The sequence below is a fragment of the Lineus longissimus genome, chromosome 3 (assembly GCF_910592395.1).
Source record: "Lineus longissimus chromosome 3, tnLinLong1.2, whole genome shotgun sequence".
NCBI classification, from domain to species: Eukaryota; Metazoa; Nemertea; class Pilidiophora; order Heteronemertea; family Lineidae; genus Lineus; species Lineus longissimus.
Window position 1 is genome coordinate 13,280,910 of NC_088310.1, and position 20,220 is coordinate 13,301,129.

General features: G+C 40.3%; 1 protein-coding gene and 1 long non-coding RNA gene across 2 annotated transcripts in view; one reads left to right on the top strand and one right to left on the bottom strand.

Moving 5' to 3' along the window:
* Window positions 1–4,031: 4,031 nt before the first annotated feature.
* LOC135485739 (uncharacterized) overlaps window positions 4,032–20,220 on the bottom strand; it is a 39,280-nt gene continuing 23,091 nt past the window's right edge. Inside the window, exon 3 of the long non-coding RNA XR_010446618.1 lies at window positions 4,032–4,165. This is a non-coding gene — a long non-coding RNA (uncharacterized LOC135485739). The remainder of the gene's footprint in view (window positions 4,166–20,220) is intronic.
* LOC135484292 (zinc finger MYM-type protein 1-like) lies at window positions 16,478–19,419 on the top strand. Its single transcript, XM_064765627.1, has 4 exons — window positions 16,478–16,590; window positions 16,817–16,945; window positions 17,104–17,210; window positions 17,456–19,419. Exons 1-4 carry the CDS (start codon window positions 16,478–16,480, stop codon window positions 19,417–19,419), a joined length of 2,313 nt encoding a protein of 770 aa, XP_064621697.1.

Below are 20,220 nucleotides of genomic sequence, written 5' to 3' on the forward strand. Positions count from 1 at the left end.
CGTGGTTTATGAAGTAAATGTTGATGAAAAGTATTTGAGTTGGACTGTATATATATGCTGTTTAAAATGATCAACTGTTCAATTGGTCAATCGGCTGAATTCCATTTGGATTTGTTTTATGAAACGAAAAAGAGGATGTTTTGTGTGACATTATTTTCTGTTCGACATAATCAGCAATGATTGTCCTTTGATTTGATCGTTATAGTACGAATAACTACTTGATTGATCATCGAAATGATAACTCGGAAACAGCTTATCATAATTACAAAATGAGGCCCTCATTATGCATTCGGGCCGTACTACACCGTTTATTCTCTTTACATGATAGTAGGTCACGAGCATTTCGAGAATTCGCCAATTTCGATTTGATTATCGTTATTCATGTAACTAATTCTATAGATAAAGGGTCGGTCACCTCCTAGACATCATTAGCTCGAATGCTGAGCTGTTTCTATTTCGAAAGCATCGATTTTTAAATCCAAATTGATTCCAGGACTGTCCCCGAGCTCATTCTGCGCGTTGTTGAAATATACCCAAGAAGATTTCATTTTAACCGCATATCATATCCTCCTGCACGACAACGGATGTGAAGTTGCACCGCCGACTGTAGCTAAACCTGAATGAGCAACCATTATCGTAGTCAAAGAATCGACACACTCTTGTAACTGAAAGTAAAGGCGTCACACTTAATAAAACAGTTATTTTAACGTAAATGACTACAATATCAGCATTCTCGTAGAGGTTAAACCCGGTGAAAAATGACTGACCAATTTCGTTTTTTGAGTGAAAAGCATTTTTTTCCTGAGTTTTTTCATGACCGATTACAAATAAAGAACTAGTCTCTTGACTTCACATTTAATTCACCAAAATACTGTGAAGCCAGCGACGTGATGTTTCACTAGGATGAGAGGCTACCAGTATAAGGTTTCAAATTCTGCTTCTTGTCTTTATGGTTGCTTGAAACATTGTAAATGTTTTTCGGTCTAGGCGGCGGCGTTGACAACAGTCAAATTAAACCGACGTCCTCAAATGCCCGCGATTATATAAAGTTCACGTTTTCGAATGTAAGGTGTCCCTCTTCACCCTATATGCCTGACATGAAAACGAACAAATCGTTTCTAAGGAGTGGGCTCCATAAACCATCTGAGTATTTCAAATAATATAAGTCAATAACTAGTGTATCTGTAACCCGATAAATATTATATGTACCTCATGTGCAGAGAACATTTCTTTCGTTGAATTTTGATCGATTCATCATTGTTTTGCACCTTAGTTCAGTTTGTAGCTGAACTAAAAAGGGGTTCATCATGGCTTCCAGTTAATTGCCCGAGAGAGCTGTGGGATCAAAGAAAACTTGCCGTGACCTGACGCGATGTTGAAAGACTCTGATACCATTTACAATGTCACTTTTCACCATCACGTCGTGTTTAAGCCTGTATGCCTGTTAACGTGTGACAAGCCACACATGACAAGTGACAACGTCTATCCTGGTAATTAACTGAAGCCTCTGTTTAACCCGAGGGATGGATGGAGATATCTACGATAGCAATAGCGAAGTTTTACTTTTATCTCAAATTCATCTGCATGCAACGGATCATTCTTGAATGCAAAATGTCGCACGCAGTTCTTTAGTTTTCCACATTCACCGGGGCAGGTCTGCAAAATATCATTTACACCTTCATTGATAATTGCTTTTTGAAAAAAAGCGCATCGGGTGGGCGTACGGGAAATAAATATGCATGCCAAAAGGATTGTTAAAAGTTCCCGGCACAATCACATTGAAATAGAAATTCTGTAGAGCGATACGAAGCTTTCATTTTGATATTTGACAAGTTAGAGCAACTCTGCAAAAAAGAATCACAAACGTGTAACTGTATCTGGTGTCAAATTTAGAGAAGAGTTTCGAGTCTGGGACAAAAACATTATTTGTGAAAACAATGGCCCGTCACGTCACAAAGACTATAGGACGAGTGGTTGGTTCCGATCCTCTCGATCGAGTGATCTGGATTCAAGAACGCAAGTGTTGCAACCTACCCGGCACTCCTCACACGCTCTTCCTCCGTAATTGCTGTTACATATACATCTACCGCACATACATGTGCCTTTCCCATTGCATATCATCTGAAAAGGTCATTCCACAGTGGATAGCAAAACTCGTAATTTTGTGTTATTCAGACAGAAAGACTCGTTACATAAATATTAGCAATGACAAGGACGTTTTACATTGTTATGGTTCCTTTGGCATTGTAACATCGCGACTGTTTTGTCAAGTTTTGTTCTAAATTGGCACGATGGGTGGGGATGACATAAGCAATTTTTTAAGAGGGACTGGATAGGTGTAGATCCATAACCAGTCCCATATTTACTGCGCAATATAAGTATGTTACTCACATACATACATGGTGGCCTACCATAGGTACTCAATACCTACACTTTTGAAAAAAAGGTTTTTCGGCTTTTAAAGGTCATATATCAAGGTTTGAAAACATGCTTGATACTCATGAAATATGTTGAGGGTTCAAAAAAAAAGATCCCAGACATTAAAAAAATTCTAATAATAAAGTCATTATTTAGTTATTTCAATTTTCAATTTTAAACTATTTGAATTTCCCACCACACACAACTTTAGATTAGTTCCACATGTGGCCGCTAGGGATTTTTTGATGACGTAGGTCAGGTCAGTCAGAACAAAGCAAGATGGCTTCCGCATACAGTTCAGAGAGTGAGAGCAGTGAATTTGAGGATGTTTTGGTCGATACAGAAGGATATTTAAACGTTGAGCCGTACATGTTCGAGCCATTAATATCACTAGATCATAATGAGAGTGATCATTCGGACGAAAGTGATTAGAATTTGTGGTTAATCAATTTGCATGGCAGACCTGCCGATATAGCAAAGAAGACATTGATAGACGGTTGCAGATGCATAACATGTATGATTTTTGAACAGACTAATGTTGCACAATATTGTTTCGCCTCGTCAGTGTTGTATCGCCAGTTATGTCATGACGCTGAACTACTATTGAAAAGTGACGGTATTATGCACAATCATCTTGACGTGACGATATAATGCCGTGCAACGTTAGATAGGCCTAGATGTCAGATGACAATAATCTGTCATTGACAGTGGCTGTCACTGACACTGACCTGTGTCGCTGTCACCTTGCTATGGCTGGAACACAAGAAGACACTATGCGGTATCACAGGCCCCAATAGGGCCTACACATTATGTATAACAACCAACCTCAGCAGCCTCGGGCATTAAATGCAATTGACATGGTTGTGTAGCCACTGTACAGTGGATGACATGTGCCATTTGGGTAGTATGAGTGTTGTGTGCATCAGCAGTGTATAAATCATGAAATAGTGTTCAACTCACTCCTTGATGTTTACGTTTTTTGGCTAACGAACGTTCCTTTGGAGGCTGTCGCATGTAAGTGGGGTTGGTCAAATCGAATACAGATGGAACAGCTGTTTTTAACAAGTGGCATTTAATATTCAGTTGGATGCAGATATCCGGCTTCATGTGATAATCCGTATCGATAAAGTGATCACTGCAAAGTTTGGCCGAAGGCCCAGGCTTCCAACACTCCAAACGTTTGCACTTCCGAATCCACAGCTTCCTCCTCTCTCGTTCAACTGGCTTTGGAAATTCATGAAAATGGGTCCCATCCGTCATTCGATTGTTCTTTGTGCTAGCCTTGACACAATTCGGAGCCACACAATACACCATAGTGAATGAAACACATTACTTCCAGGTGTGCATAATTAATTAAGGCCCTCCTGCTTTTATGATTGCATGACATGTACAGATGACCTGATCTACATCACAACTTTTGCTAAACCCGCCGCCTGGCTCTAACAAGCCAGTTGCTAGCCTGATCAGGTAATCAAGTTGTCAAACACATAATTGGCTATATCTTCAAAATGGATGGAGCTAATTGCATTTGGTTTTCTGTATTGTATAAAGTGTTAGGTACACTTTTGAAATCATCTTACAGCAGAAAATGGCAAAAAACCTTGATATATGACCTTTAAATACTGAAATATAATTACTCCATTCTTAGCTCTGCATGCGTCGACGCCCTCCTTACAATCGCAGGCCGGTCCACTGAAGCCTGGTTCACAAACACAATTGCCGTCTCTACATTTTCCTATACCGGGACCTATCAAATGAACGTATCATCCTCAGAAGTTACTTATACCTAGCTATTTCCGATGTTACCATTCTCCGATGGTAGCCATCCCCAACTCCACCCCATGTAGGCACAACCCACCCCCTCTCGCACCAACATCAGATGAAAAATCTAGAGGGCAAAGAAAGTTGCTTGGGCAAGATATGTTGGCGTTCCATACAAAAAACGGCTTTTAACAGGACTGTAACTTATCCAAGGTGTTGTGACGTCACGCTGGCACGCGAGTCCCACATTTCCTTGCATTCTGTTTTTGGAAGCCGCCCAGAACGGTCGTTCAAGCCCATTGCTTGAGGAGGGCTTCTTTGTGTGCATGTCTGGAGGGCAGCCTGGTGCAGACTTTCGGCGTAGTCTGTACATGTTGTCCCGGGCATGTATGCATGGAAATGCCTCTCTCGCATTGTGTTTCGGGTGGTATTTTCGAAGCAGAATGTGGTTCAGCTGGAGGCTCTTCTACACGGAGAGTTTACCGGCTAACCCGTCTATCCAGGGGATAGACAGACTGTCCGGTGGGCCAGTCACCCGTCCGTGGGGACGGAACCGTGCCGGCGGGCCGGTTAGTCTATCCGGGGGATAGACAGATTGTCAAGGGACAGTCACCCGTCCGTGGGGACGGAACCGTGCCGGCGGGCCGGTTAGTCTATATGGGGGATAGACAGTCTATCCGGGGGATAGACAGACTGTCCAGGGACAGTTACCCGTCCGTGGGGATGGAACCGTGCTGGCGAGCCGGTTAGTCTATCCGGGGATAGACAGACTGTCCAGGGGACAGTACCCGTTCGTGGGGACGGAAATCTACCGAGGGGGCCGGTTAGTCTATCCGGGAGATAGACAGACTGTCCAGGGAACATGGTCATACTTAAATATTGGTTCTGACCTAGTACATGTACAGTACGTTCATCCACTAGAAGATTGGGTTTAATATCAGGTGCGGAATTATCGCAATGAATCTTTGGTGAGGTTATCAAGGGCCTGCTCTAGGAAGCTGGTTGGGATTCCGGTGGCTCAGTCTAGAGGGAGGGCGTTCTTTTCTTTTCCACGGGGAGTAATGGTTATACGGTGGTACTGGAAACTAGTGCGGAACCTCCCTAATGGCTTTAGTTGGGCTTAGCTTAGACGTACATTGAGGTGTGGCCAGTCACGCTCGCAAGCGTTTCTTCATAGTGTCTTCATGGTCAACAAAGATCGCAGACAAAGGCGAGGCAGGTCTCCAGCATATTTAGCCCTCAATTGGAGATTAAGGCGTAAACTCTATACAAATACAATAAACCTGGTGATGACAGGGACGTAACAGAGTGCGTAATATGAGCAAGTGTTACATGTAGTGCATGAACGCTCAGGCCGTGTGTCAGAGGTTACGATCTGATTACCCAACTAGGACCATCAACCCTATTGGAAAGGGCGTTCCGAATGCGGCGAAGGCACTTCTGGTTTGGCACGCACCAGTAGCACTCTTACGAGAATTTTCTTTTTATCACGGAAATGGCGAAAACATGGCTCAGAGAGGGTCATTCCTTTAAAGGGAGAGATTTCCTCCCTATTTTTGATCGTTTGTGAGAGCTGCCCGAGGACTTGGACGTTGCCGATATGGCAAGCCCGTCAAGAAAGTACCCCCTGGCATCATATTCCGCAGAGGACTTGAACACTGAAGTCAAAAGAGTTATGGGCCACGAGATGAAGGTAGGTAAAGAATATATGCCTCTAGCAAATGAGGGCCGCAACTGTCGTTGGTTCTCTCCGACGCATAGAGGCCGACAGCCGGTGGTACAGACAGGGAGGGCCTTTCGAGGTCGCGTCGGCAACATATTGAGTCCAGCGAATAATTATAGTCGTTTGACATTCTCAGAAAGAACGCAATGGCCAGGGTCGGTTCTCGTTTGGTAATTCTTCTGGTAGTTTGGTCTAAATTCACCCTGTTGCTGATCAGTAGTAAGATGCTATATTTTTCCCGTCAGGTGCTGTTGGATCTGGCAAGGCTAGATGATGACATTGGCAGCCGAAGGCGAGTTGTCCACGCGATGGTCCTTCAGGCCAACGATAAGGGGGCCCCGCTCGCAGCCCAGCCCCTTGGTACCAAAGATCCGGTGGCGGGAACGTCTACGGCAGCGAAAGACCCTGTGGGAGGAGCGTCAGCGATGGCCAAGGGCCCAGTGGTCAAGACCCCTACTAGCGAACCAAGAGGCACAAAAAGGGTAATCTAGAATTTATTACATCCTTTTCATCCAAGGGGGTAGGCACCTTAGACAACCCGTTTTAAAGGGGCGTCAAATCTAGCTTAGCGAGAATGATAATAATGGGGTGATAGGAATAATAGGTATTTTGAAGCCATTTTGACCAAAGCCCTTACAGGCCTTTTTGTCTCAAATTAGCTTAGAAACCCCTAAGAACCAGCCACCCCATTATTATCATTCTTGGGGAATACTACAGCTCAATGGGTTATTTCCTTAAAATAAATGGCCTTTTTACTGTCTTCATTATCCAAAACTGAAGTTAAAACCAAAGTTATCAGATGGCAGCACTGACGTAATTAATGTTAAACAGATGTTACCTTAAACAGATGTTACTGTTAAATAGGCATAAATGTCATTGATCTAGTAGAAAGTTCAATAGCCGAGTGTGTAAAGCATAGAGCTTTCACACATGAGGTTATGTTTTGGCGTGGGTTCGTTTCCCGGTGAAGGCAACATATGAAGACTTGAAGGCAACATATGGAGCTTGTTTACTGCGTCGGTTGCTTAGTTACATGTTACAATGAAAGATGTCGCTGACAATCGGTTGCCAATGATGACAACTTCCTGTTGAGATTGTTGTCATTGTACAACGAGCAAACAAGTGTTTGCCGGTTGTCAATGATGTTGAGATTGTTGTCATTTTACAACGAGCAAACAAGTGTTTGCCGGTTGCCAAGGATGACAACTTCCTGTTGTGATTGTTGTCATTGTACAATGAGCAAACAAGTGTTTGCCGGTTGCTATCAAAACAAAACTGTCATCGTTTGCGCATGTCCGTTGCCAAGATGACAGGAATTATGGGTAATGACGTGTATGTATGTTCAGCAGGGTGTCCCAATCCAATGAGGCACACGTGTGTGCGCATGTGCGTCACCTACACGCACTAAGCATACGTGGCACACCAGCCTGCTCTTTCAGTGTGACATGACCCGGGGACATAACACAGGGGCATGCAGGGGACTATTTTTATTTCTATTTTGGACCAAAAAGATTGGTATGCAGCCAATCAAATCGTTACACGTTGGCATCGAGTTAAAGGCCTTGGCATAGAGTTGGCTTGACACGTATTAACTGCATGCCACCTAGAGTGTATGTGCATGATCAAGCCAACACACCTCTAGAAAAGTGGACTGGTCCGTCAGTACACAGAAGAATGCATGGCGTTGTTTACATCACAGAAAATAGCGTTTTATGTTAAGATAAAGTTTGCCAATTGCCTGTCTCTTAATCTACACATTTTAGGTGAACTAATAACTTTTTAATCATGCAATTACAGCGAGTAATAGCGTTGTTTTAATGCAAAATGCAACCGTCAATCCCCGGCGTCAACCCCGGTAACACGGCCATATTGACGCGGTTTTGTTTACAAGTTGAAACCGGGATATTTAGCGTGTTAAGCCAAGCATAACTACTAGACACGCAGATTAATATTTTAGGAATATTCTCTACAAGCTATTAAGAGCAGAAATGTAAGCATCGAAGCATTATTGGCCGGTAAAACAGGCAAAAACAACATTGTAACAGTCTCGCTAGCTAGTATGGTGAAATGACAGATCTCCAAGTGCTTTCCCTAATGATATGTGAGCTAGGTGATGACGTCATGGCCGGGAATTTTGAACTACTGGTAGTCAATGCAAGTGTTTTTTAGAGGCCTGCTCTTGGAACTATTATTAATTTTACGAGTAAATAAATACAAGATGGCCACTGGTTATTTATTAAATACAGATAGAGCACATAGAATTCCACTCGGTTTGAAAGCTGAGAGGCAGCATCACATCATTACTCATAATCCCTCTTCTGCTAATCCCAAAGAAACTTTGTATGTTAGAATACCGGCATTGAGGGAGAATACATTTTTTGTACCCAGGTCTCTTTATTTGTCTGCTGATGTAACCATTTCTGGTGATTCTAAAAATAGTGTTGTAAATAATCTTGGTAGAAATATAATCTCAAAGATGGTGGTTAAGTGGGGAACAGAGCAGATATTTGACCTTGACGAATACAGCCATTTTTCTACATTTAAAGATCTGTGGCTAACTGGAGAAGAAAGAAATGATAGAGTTTTTCAGGGTATTCAATCAGAAAATCTTAGAGAATTAAGATCGGGAGTAGCTGAAGCTGATGTCACTGGTGAAACAGCTAATGAAAAGACACTAAAGGAAGTGTTTGATAAGAAGTACAAAATACCATTAGATTTTTAATTATTCCACCATCATGCTCCATTTTACAAGTTTCCAATTCAAGAAGATGTGATTATTGAAATAACTTCAGCACCAAAGGAGGAAATCATAGTCACCGCAACCACAGCTAGCATGGGCTACAAACTTGAAAATATCAGTTTTGAATACGACACGGTTACTAATAAGATGATTGCAAATCAACAGAGCAACAAGTACAACTCTGGTTTCTCGATATTTTATGATTGGGTAGACCATTTTAAAACAGTTAATGTTACTGCTAATGAAACACTGATTAATGAGAACATCAACTTTCCAAGAATGTCAATTAAAGGATTATTGTTATTATTTGTGTCTGACTATGTAGATGGAGCTAGAGATTCAGAGAAGTTTGAAAACCCTAACATAAGTAAAGTACAAATCACAATTGAGGGTGTTGCCAATCAGGTGTTCCCAGAAGGAATGAGAATGATGGATCAATGGGAGGAGATCAAGAAACACTTCATGTCTGAAGATTTGAAGAAAACTCATGACTGTAACATGACAAGGGAGAAATACTATGGTGATTCTAATCACTATGGTTTATGGTTGGACCTGAGAACTTCTGAAGACAATAGATCACACGGATCAGGAAAGAAGCTCCAGAACACAAAAGATGGTATTCAATTATCTATTACAAATAAATCTGGAAAGGGACCATACAAAATGCACATATTCGTGGTTTCTGATGCCCAGGTAAACATCCAGAATTCTCAGATTGCTTCACTCCAGCACTAAGGTGCTGCAAGAACAAAGTTCGCTACAACATTAGATTTTCATCCTAATTAAATGGATACACCTGGAAAGAAAGATATCATAAATACACTGTATCAAAGTTTACTATTGGCATCAACAACAATTGGTTACTCTATGTTACTGAAAAGGTTCTTGAGAATCAATATCGGTCCCCCAAGTCAGGCCAACCTAGAGGAAATTATTAAACTGGGTGGAACTGTAGCTATTAGTAATGGAACATTAGAGTACCTTTACGATCAAGGAATCCTACCCAGAAATATTATGAAGTAAGAATAATTTACTTAACTAAATGGTAACTGTAATGAACATCGATTCCAGCGAATACCCGGATCAGAGTTCAAGTGATTTAACAGTCAATCTCAAGACTAAAAATTCAAGATGCATGTAGCATCACTTTAACTTTTGCAGTAATACCTTGTACATTTTACAACATCAGTGCGGCCAGGGAGAATAACCGAATCAAAGTTAAGGGGTTTGATGTGGCAGAGATTACGCTACCAGATGGTCTCTATGACCTACAGAGCTTTTCAAAAGTATTTGCGGAGAAGTTGAAAAAAAATAGTATGAGTCGAGGTGCTGTCAGATTTGACCTTGAAGAACCAACAGGTAAGGCCATCTTACACTTCCTAAAGAGAAAAAATGAGGAGCATTATCAGATCTATTTTATTGGTAAAAGCAATGAGTTATTTGGCATGAAAACAGAATGGCCTTACCCTTTAGACAATAAAAGTAAGGATGATGTTGTAAGCGAGAAACCCATCAATTTTAGACCAATTAACCATTTTGTTTTTCACTGTGACATAATCGAATCTACTTGTGTATTAAGTAATGGTGAAACATCTGATGTGCTAACCACAAGACCAATAAAAGAAGCTAATCTTGGGGATTTGATAGCATACACCTTTGAGAAACCAATAGCAATTCCCTGTAAACCAAGATTCAATAAGCTGAATATTCGCTTAACGGATGAAAAAGGTGACATCATCGATCTTAATGGTCATGATGTACAGTACCAATTGGTATTAACACATCATTGAAATTAAATTCGTTGAAATTAAATGGCTGGCATTGGCATGTTATTTGGATCTGCAATAATCAATGGATTAGCATTTACTGGATCTGGTTACCTTTTCAAGTCACTAGATAAAAACGGCTATGAAGCTGAAGTGAAAAGACATGATTTGGCTCAGGAGCAATTACAAAAAGCTTCAACCGAATGGGAGGAGCATAGAAAGAGTACTATTGACTTTGTTAATCTTGAATTAAAGAGAGAAAGAGACGCTTCTATTGATTTTAACAATACTGATTCAGCACTTACTATTTACAATCATTTACATCCCGATAGAACTATAGTACTACCTCAGAGACCACAATTAAGTGATTATTACCAACCTAGTGATGAAATGAAGAAATACGAGTACCTATGGATTATCCTAGGACTTAGTGGTTTAGGATTAATAATTTATTATTTTACTAGGGTTAGAAAGATTAAGACCATTGATGAGAAGCGGGACTAAGATTTTTGATGTGAAAGAGTAAATCCAAATGGATGTTGTAGTCTAATGATCAGTTTTGATCCTTTTTTCATCTTAAGTTCTTCTATGTAGTACTGTCTTTTCTCCTCAGGAATAACACTGTTTTCTTCTAAGGCATCTTTCATGGCTGATTCACCCTTATTAAAAAATAATACTAAAATTCTTATGTTCTCTCTGTAGTCCTTGACAACAGAGTTGTACTTCTGAACTAGTAACCAAACAGTAAGATTGTAGTGCCTGCCAGAAAAGGCAAGATTACATAACTCGGACACCTTCTTTTTTGTGTCTCTCAAATTAGCACAGTCATCAATTAGGAATAATGTGTTAGAACCAGCAAAGGTCAGAGTAGCAAATTGAAGCACAAGGTCCAAATTACTGGCCACCGCTTCGGGATTAACTATGTAGACGCTCTTGTCTTGGTAAATCCATTTCCTGTCATATGTCTTATTGTTGAAATATGTTGGACAGAAAATGACTATGTTTTGGAATTTGTGTCGATACTCCTTTTCTAAGAGGTCAAGGGCAAAATATGTCTGACCACAATTGGTGACACCAGAAATTAGCATGTTATGTGGCTCGTAAATAAATACTTCACCCATTTAAATGGATGTAAAGGATGACAGACAGCAGTATCTAAGGGATTTGTACTACAACCCCGAGAGTCCCGTGGCTTACAGTTCTTTGAGTAAGATGTGGAAACAGGTCAAGGTAGATGGTAAACTTATTAAACAAAAAGAAGTTAAAGAATTTCTAGACACACTACCAACTCACCAACTACACAAACCGGCTATTAAGAAATTCACCTTCAGGAAAACAATGGTATCGTAAATCGATCAACAGTGGCAAGCCGACCTGGTTGACATGTAGAAATTCGAGAGTAAGAATTTTGACAGTAATTGACCTATTCAGTCGCTATGCTTGGGCTCTAGCAGTTAAGAGCAAGAGGGGAGAAGAAATAAGAGATGCATTTAAAGTGATATTTGCGGAAGCTAAACCAGTTGTGGCGATACCAGAAAAGATCCAATTTGATGACGGTACAGAATTCTACAACAAACACTTCAAGGAACTCTTAACAGAAAATGACATAGAATGGTTCTCTACAAAATCTGATAAGAAGGCAGCGGTAGTAGAAAGATTCAACAGGACTCTTAAAGAAAAAATGTGGCGTTATTTCACTGCTAAGGAGACAGACAAGTGGATTGACGTACTGGATGACTTGGTCAGTGGCTACAACAACACATTTCACTCATCAATAGGTATGAAACCTGTAGACGCCAGAAAGATGGAAAACGAAGGAGCTGTGTGGTACAATCTTTACGGTCTTCACCTCAAAAAACCTTTGGTGATCCAAAGTACAAAGTAGGTGACAGTGTAAGAATTTCAAAGTACAAGACCATTTTCGGTAAAGGTTACATGCCCAACTTCACTGAGGAAGTATTCCAAATCAAACAGATCATCTTCACTCACCCTATCGTCTACAAACTTGAAGATTATCATAAAGAGGAAATTCAAGGATATTTCTATGAAGAGGAATTGAGTTATGTTCCTAATCCTGACCAGCTAGAGTACAAGATCGAGAAAATCTTGAGGTACAAGACCAGTAAAGGCAAGAAATATGGATTAGTGAAGTGGAAGAGATACAGTGATAAATTCAATGAATGGTTACCAATTTCAGGAATAAAAAGCCTAAAAGACTAAAAACCTTAATTTAAAATCTTTTTATCCTTTAAATCAAGCTAGAAATGGAAGGACAGATATTTAACGTTAACTATTGTACTGTCAATGTTAATCAGTATCCTGTTTATCAGTATCCTGTTAATCAGTATCCTGTTAATCAGTATCAACCAGTAATTTCAGGGCCTACATTTAAATGTGTTAAGTGCGATGTAACAAAACCTGAAAGTGAATTTGAAAAGAACAGAAGAGGCAAATTCCTGGACTACTGTAAAGCATGTGGTACGTTAACCAAGAAATGTGGTAAATGTTATGAAAATAAATTACTAAGTGATGGTGAATTTGGTAAAAATGGAATTAGAGGTAACTGTAGATCATGTTTTAATTCATATTACAAAAAGGATTACCTTGACCAAAATGGTAATAGAGACAGACACAAAATTAGGGTTGGTCTTAACCGCATTTCTAAGGGAGAGTGTACTGGTAATTCATCATTCAATCTAGGATGTACAGACAGTTTCTTCTCACAGTGGTTAGAGTACAAGAGGAGTCTATCTCCAATAGTAGAAGAAGAGTTGGATCATGTCTTACCAATCAAGGAATTCAAAGATAAACCTGAACTGTGCTTTGCTTGGTTTAACATTCGACCAATGTCTAAGACACAAAACAGGCAGAAGAGTTCCACAGTCGACTTGAGTATTTTCAAAGAGCACTTGGACCGCTCATTTAACTTTATGGTCAATAAGCGTAATGAAAACTGGTTTGACTATCGAGATGAAAACGTGATAAACGAGTGGAGAAGGATAACAAACAAGTATTTTTGGGATAACCCAGAATTTAACGATATCCTTCTACTTAATTAATTTTCATCTTTATCTTCATCTGAATAAATGAATAGAACTTGGGGTTACACAAAACGACCACGTAATTGGAAAGAAAGATTAGAACGATTTCATAGAGAATTAGAGGCAGAAGTAGAGTCAAAGTTGGAGCCTGGTCCCGAAAAACCTTTAAAACCTGTTGGGTCAGAAAAACCTGCTGGGCCAGAAAAACCTTTAAAATTTAATGTACTTCAAAAACCTGTAGTGTCTGCAAGATCAACACTAAACACTAGAAATGACAGAACAACTGATTCTAGTTATTCCCACTAATTAAATGGATGGAGACAACAAGGTTTATCCAGATTTAAGTAATTTAAACTCTGAAAGTCAATTAAACTATGAAAGGTCTGAAAAGCATACAGAAAGTAACCCTCAGGCTTTCAGACTACAACAAATATGTGATGTTAAGAGTTTCTTAGAAAGCGAGATTGAATTTAGAAGAAAGATATTTTCAAAGTACAAAAAAGCATTTAGCGTAATTACTGGCATTAGTCATAGTCTTAATTTTGTAAGCGTTGCGGCTGGCTCAGTTGGTGTGTCTGCACTGGCTGGTGTCATCACAGCACCAATAGGTTTTGCACTTGGTGGAGTGACCATTGGTAGCGCCATTATCTCCTCAGCCCTAAGGTGGAAGAAAAAAGATATCCTGAAGAAAATTGAAAAGCATGAGAAGATAAGCATGTTGGCCATTTCCAAACTGAACACAATCAATGATTTGGTCAGTAAAGCCTTAACCGATTCTCACATATCTACAGAGGAATTCGGTTTAATACTCAAGGAGAAGGAGAAATACATTTCGATGAAAAATGCCATTAGGAAAAAACAAAGGGAGACCAATTCCAATGTCGATGTGGAATCGTTAAAGAAGACTTTTTTAGAAGAAGGAAAAAGATAGCTCAGACAGAGATGCTAGAAAAACTAAAAGTTCAGTAAATCAAACAGGACTAAATAGTCCTAATCCTAATGTGGTGTATCACTATCACTATCACCATGACTTCGGTGTTAGGGGTGAATTTCCGCCAGTGCTACTACCATCAGCGCCACCATATTCATTAGTTTAATAAAGATTTTGCACTCAAGCGAAGTTTGAATCGCTGTAATCTATGTAGCCTTCATAATACATTCCAAATGGTAACGTTCTTATTCCATCTTCAAGTATGAACCTCTTATCATCAAAAGGACTGAGGCTTTTTTGTCAACTTCTTCCAAATAGATTTGGTGTTTATCTGATCTTAAGTGTCTCATCTTGTGGTAAAATGACATACTCTTTTCAAGACAATCAACATAGTCATCAAATGAGATATCTCTCTTTACTACATTCTTGGCAATACCCTTTAATTTCTTAGAATCGTAATCTTTTGTCGAGCCTTGCTCTCCAGACATAGTCTTGGTCCTGTAAGCATACACCTTACTTCTCAGGGCAATGAATTCAGTCATCTCGACTCCTCCTAACTCATCCTTGAAATAACCTGGCACCTTCTTCTTACTGGTGTCATAGAGTGGATGATCTTTTGGATAATTACTGAAGTCAAAATAGTGTTTCAACTCCTTTAAGTCTTTTGTTAAGTCATCAGTATTAATGTTAAGTACAAAGGAATCTGTATCTAGATACAGTAGTTCAATATTTTTCTCACCAAAGTACGGTTGAAGAACTTCATAATAGAATTCATACATTAATAATTTAGACAATTCAAGTACTGAAGCTCCTAGGTAGATTGGTTTGTTGAATTTCATTGATGTTTTCCTCATGCTAATAGCAGCATTCTGTTCGTCAAATACGCATATCGATGAAAACCTGGGATTGGCCATTACACTCCTGGCTCTCTCCCCGTCCGTTACCAATTCTATTTCCACCCTGTTCCTCACATTCTCACAAGTCTTTCCGTAGAAAGCATTATTCATGAGCTTGAAATAGTCTTTCTCAAAATCAGTCTTAGAATCCATACGTCTTTTAGTATTAAAATCAATGTATGGTGCTAACCACTTTGATTGTTTAAAACATATCACCGAATGAACCCTCTTAAGTACCATTCCGTGCTTGAGGTAAAATTGTAGCATTCTGTAATGCACTATGTAATTAGTTTTATCCTTTTGTGTTAGTATTAGTTTCTCTACATTTGATCTTTTATCATCGCCCAGTAACTCTCTCTGGTAAGGACTTAATTCATCATCTTCAATAAAGAGAGATTCGGGACAGAATGGAAAGTTCCTTGACTTAAATTTAATATTTCCTGGATACTCCAAATCCACCTCTAAGAAGTAGCCTACTTCACTATCACTTGGAATTGCCATAATCTGCACTTTACTGATAACATTCATGTTAAGTGGATCAATATCTATCATTTCAAAACTACCATAGGGTTGAGGTTCCATCATGGACCATCCGTAAAGATTATTTGCGTCTACGTAGAGTAGTTTGTGGTGTTCATCTGCCTTGACAGGGCCGTATTTAGAGGGGGGGGGGGGCAGGGGGGCAGCTGCCCCCCCTGTGCAATAAATGTTGAAAAAAAAAATTTTCAGACAGTAATAAAAAGACAAACTAATCTTAGCCATAGCTTTACCAGCTATCATTGATAGCAGCATATGGATAGCAGATGTTATCAACTCAGGTGCAACCCTTATAATCTGACCAGTCCAGTGCCCTGACCCTAGTCTTCTATGGTTATACACAATGATGCAACATTAGGTAAAGACTAGCTTGTTTATTGCTTGTTAACGGTATCCTGCACAATTGGCACGGTACTTGTGTGGGAGGCCGTTACCCAATCTTACACACTATGTTTCTTCTGAGTCATGTGAGATGAAAGGGAAGGGTCTTTTGCTGGGGTATCACTAACATTCCTGATTATTTTTGGATCGGTAGGTATAAAATACAGAGACAAGCTTTTAATTAGTTTTTAAGGTCGTTCAGGTGGTCAGTCTTTCTTGTTACATGTTCAGTAGAGAGTTTTGCCTAGGAGGTATAAGAAGGTTTAGCACATGGTTTTGAAGGATGGAGTTGTCTGAAGAAGAGCAGCAGTGTGAAAGTGGTCCATCGAACCCAAAAAGGCTCCGCCAGTCTTCAATTTTTTCCGCATTTTCTTGTGCAGGACCAAGTAGTAACAGGTAGGGCAGACATAAATCCTCGATTTCCAAATTTTTCTTATGATCATTTTGGTCGATCATTTTACATTTACAACTGTTCCCATCATTCGATTCTAAGGCACGTGGGGGTTTGTATTTATTGTAGCTTGGTTCTTTAGGATGGACAATTAAGTGCCACTTTGAACTCGTGCAACTTTGAACTCACATTGGAAAAGTCATGCTGATCTGCTTGCTCCTCATTTTTCAGCGAACTACTAAATGATGCATCTCAAGAGGTGGTTTCATGTGAGCTGGCTGATGGTGAGAAGAGTCCAGATGAGGATTTGGAAATGACAGTTTCCACAGATGGAGAGGATGCCATGAGCCTGGACACACAGTAAGTAGGCCTATTAAGTTTAATCTTAAAATATGTTAACTTTTGATACACTTGTCTTTTCTTTAGCAAGAATGGCTGAATGTTGTCTGTTTCCTGAATTAAAAACATAATTTCTATCTTCTACATAGTTACTATTCATCATCATCTCTTTGTTGCAGGGGCCTAGATGTTGCTGCAGACCCAGACCCTGATCAAGCTACCAATGTTCCAGCTGCTTTTGACCATCCAAAGATTGACCCGTTGGCCCCATCAGATTACGTTGATCGTGAACTGTCGGAGGATGACCAGATCATGTTACTCAAATCTGATTTTCACGTATCAGATAATTTCGTGTTTCCGAAGACTTCGAACAGACGCTTTCAAGTTAGTTGGATTACTAAAAGGCCATGGATACGCTACAGCGTGAAAAGGATGCAATATTTTGTGTATACTGCCTGTGTTTTGGTACAAGCAACATTCTGCCATGCCAAAGTAAGGAGTCGCATAAGAAAACCCCATTTACTTCCAAAGGATACACAAACTGGAAGAAAGCAGTAGGATCGGGAGGATACTTGGATCAGCATGCAGCCAGTGAGAACCACAAACTTGCTGAAGAAAAGGCGTGCCGATTGAAGAGGGTGCATGGTTTTGTAGGAACTGATGTTCATGCACAACTTGAAAAACAGATTGTGAAACAGCAGCTACGAGTCAAGAAGGGCATTCTTTCGATCATTGATATAGTTCAGGTTTTAGGTCAAAGAGGCATTGCATTTCGTGGCAACTGGGATGCAATAAAAAAGAGTGAGGATGGAAATTTCATGTTCTTCGTTGACTGGAAGGCCAAATATGACAATGATCTGAGGGAACATCTTGAGCACTCGCCGTCCAATGCTAAGTATGTCTCGCCTCTCATCCAAAATGAGATAATATCCCTGTGTGAAAAATCGATTCGTAGTAGGATAGTATCCTGTATTCCCAAGTTCTGGTCTGTGATGGCGGATGAAACCCAGGATATATCAACAAGTGAACAGGTCAGCATCTGTATCCGCTATGTTAACAATGAGTTTGATATATGCGAGGAATTTCTAGGGTTCATCAAAGTTGAGAAAATGGATGCAGAATTCATTGCCAGGGCACTTATAACAGCACTCCTGAAATGGGGCCTTGACCTATCCTGTCTTGTAGCCCAGGGATATGATGGTGCGTCAGTGATGAGCTCCAGCAAAAATGGAGTTCAGGCCAAGCTCAGAGAAGAATACCCAAACGCAACATATGTCCACTGTCGCTCTCACGTGCTGAACTGGGCAATCTCGAGTGGATGCAAGGGTGTCAGAGCAGTGCAGAATCTGTTTGACAATGTTGGTAAACTAACCTGGTTCCTGATGGGGAGTGCCAAGAGAAAAGAAATTTTCCTGGAGGGAAGGAATGCCAATAATGAACTTCTTGAGTTCCTCACTGATGCAACCTTGGAGGCCCAAGAGGAATATGATGAGTTCGAAAATTCAAATTATGCTATCAAGCAAGGTGCCAATATGGCCACTGTACCGAGGTTCTGTGCTACCCGTTGGAGTGCTCGCGTTGCAACCCTGTCTGCTCTCTTGGCAAAATATTCTCTGGTGCTGCATGCTCTTGACCAAGTCAGTGCAAAGAGTACAGGCGACACTAAAAGGGATGCTGAATCATACATCCGTCTAATGGAGGACTCCCAGTTTGTGGTTGCATTAGTTGTTGCACAGTTTGTCCTGAGCTCCCTCAGCAGAATAACAAAGGTCCTTCAGAAAAAGGACTGTGATCTAGTAATGGCACTTCAAGACATAAATCTTTCCAAGTCTTGCATCAAGGATTCTAGGACAGATGCCTGTTGGGAAAAGCTATGGGAAAGAATCTTAGAAGTAGGAAAAACTGCCGACATCACCGTAGTAAAGCCTCGTACAGCTGGTACCCAACGCCACAGAGACAATGCAGGGGACACACAGCAGAGTTCCTCAGACTATTACAAAATCAATGTCTTCTTTCCATTCACTGACCATGTGGTGCAAGAATTGGAGACACGATTTTCTGATGTGCAAGTTGGACTAGTTTCTGCACAGTACTTAGTCCCGTGTAACCTAAAGGAGTTAACAGAGGATCACATGAAAGAAATCCGAGGATACTATGGGAAGTTCCTTGAGAAGGACGACCTTGCACTACTTGACAGTGAAATTCTAAAGTGGAAAAAACTTTTTGAAGATGTCCCTCTCGGTCGCATTCCCAAGACACCTCCTGCTGCCCTATCTCAGGCCAACCAGCAATTCTTTCCGGCCGTTCATACCATTCTTACAGTCCTTTTGACAACCCCTGTTGGCAGCGTTTCTTGTGAGTGGTCATTCTCAGCTCTTCGCCGACTTAAATTGTGGACCCGGTCAACTATGACAGAGGAAAGGTTGAGTGGCTTGGCAATGATGCTGGTCCATCGAGGTGAATCATGCATTCCTTCACCTGAGGATACGCAATGAAGGCCAACTGGAGAAAACTGGCAAATTGACTCAAATGGCTTTTTGTACAAGACAGTTATTTAGACACTACATGTAGAAACACTAAGTTATATCTTTTCATCAGAATCGTTGTTTGTCATGATTACTATACATGTACGTTTTGGATTTATAATTTTGCAGTGGATTATTTCTGAAAAGGACTATAAAGGGATATCAAAGACTTGGTGGAATAATACAAACTGTTTATGTACATAGTTATGTGTTTTGATACAAACTATAAGGACTATTGTAAATTCGGATATCAAATGAGTAGGGCACAGATGATGGCACTTTTAAAGGTAGGATTCCAATGCTTTAACAGCAGCATTTCCATTTCAGGGCAGAAGAAAATAGAGCAGCTGTCATCTCATGCTAACCCTAAAACCTGCTAAAACTAATGACACACTTTTTCTCCATTTTTCAGGCATTTTATTCTCATCATGTAAAACTATGAAAATTAACATTTTCTGTCCAAATGTGGTATTTTCGTAAAATACTTCATAAAAGTGGTCCTTTTTTAGAGTAAAAATACTATTGATTCACACTTCCAAATGCCAGGAAGATGCCATTTCAGACCTTTTATTTTCAAATTTTTCTGGGGGAGGGCCCCCAGACCCCCGTTCGGATGCGCCTGCGGTGCATGCAGATCGCCTTCGGCGATCTATCCCACTGCCCCCCCCTGGACAAAAAAGTTAAATACGGCCCTGCTTGACATGTCTTGTTCCCATAACACCCGAAATTCCACCTCGTATTGCTTTCTCAAAAGTAAGTAAGATGTTGGTA

Bases quoted from the DNA above. Each gene is read 5' to 3' on its own strand.
- LOC135484292 (XM_064765627.1), top strand. From the start codon at position 16,478: ATGGAGTTGTCTGAAGAAGAGCAGCAGTGTGAAAGTGGTCCATCGAAC. The intron at 16,591-16,816 runs GTAGGGCAGACA...CTCATTTTTCAG, and splicing joins GCAGGACCAAGTAGTAACAG to CGAACTACTAAATGATGCAT. The intron at 16,946-17,103 runs GTAAGTAGGCCT...TCTTTGTTGCAG, and splicing joins GCCATGAGCCTGGACACACA to GGGCCTAGATGTTGCTGCAG.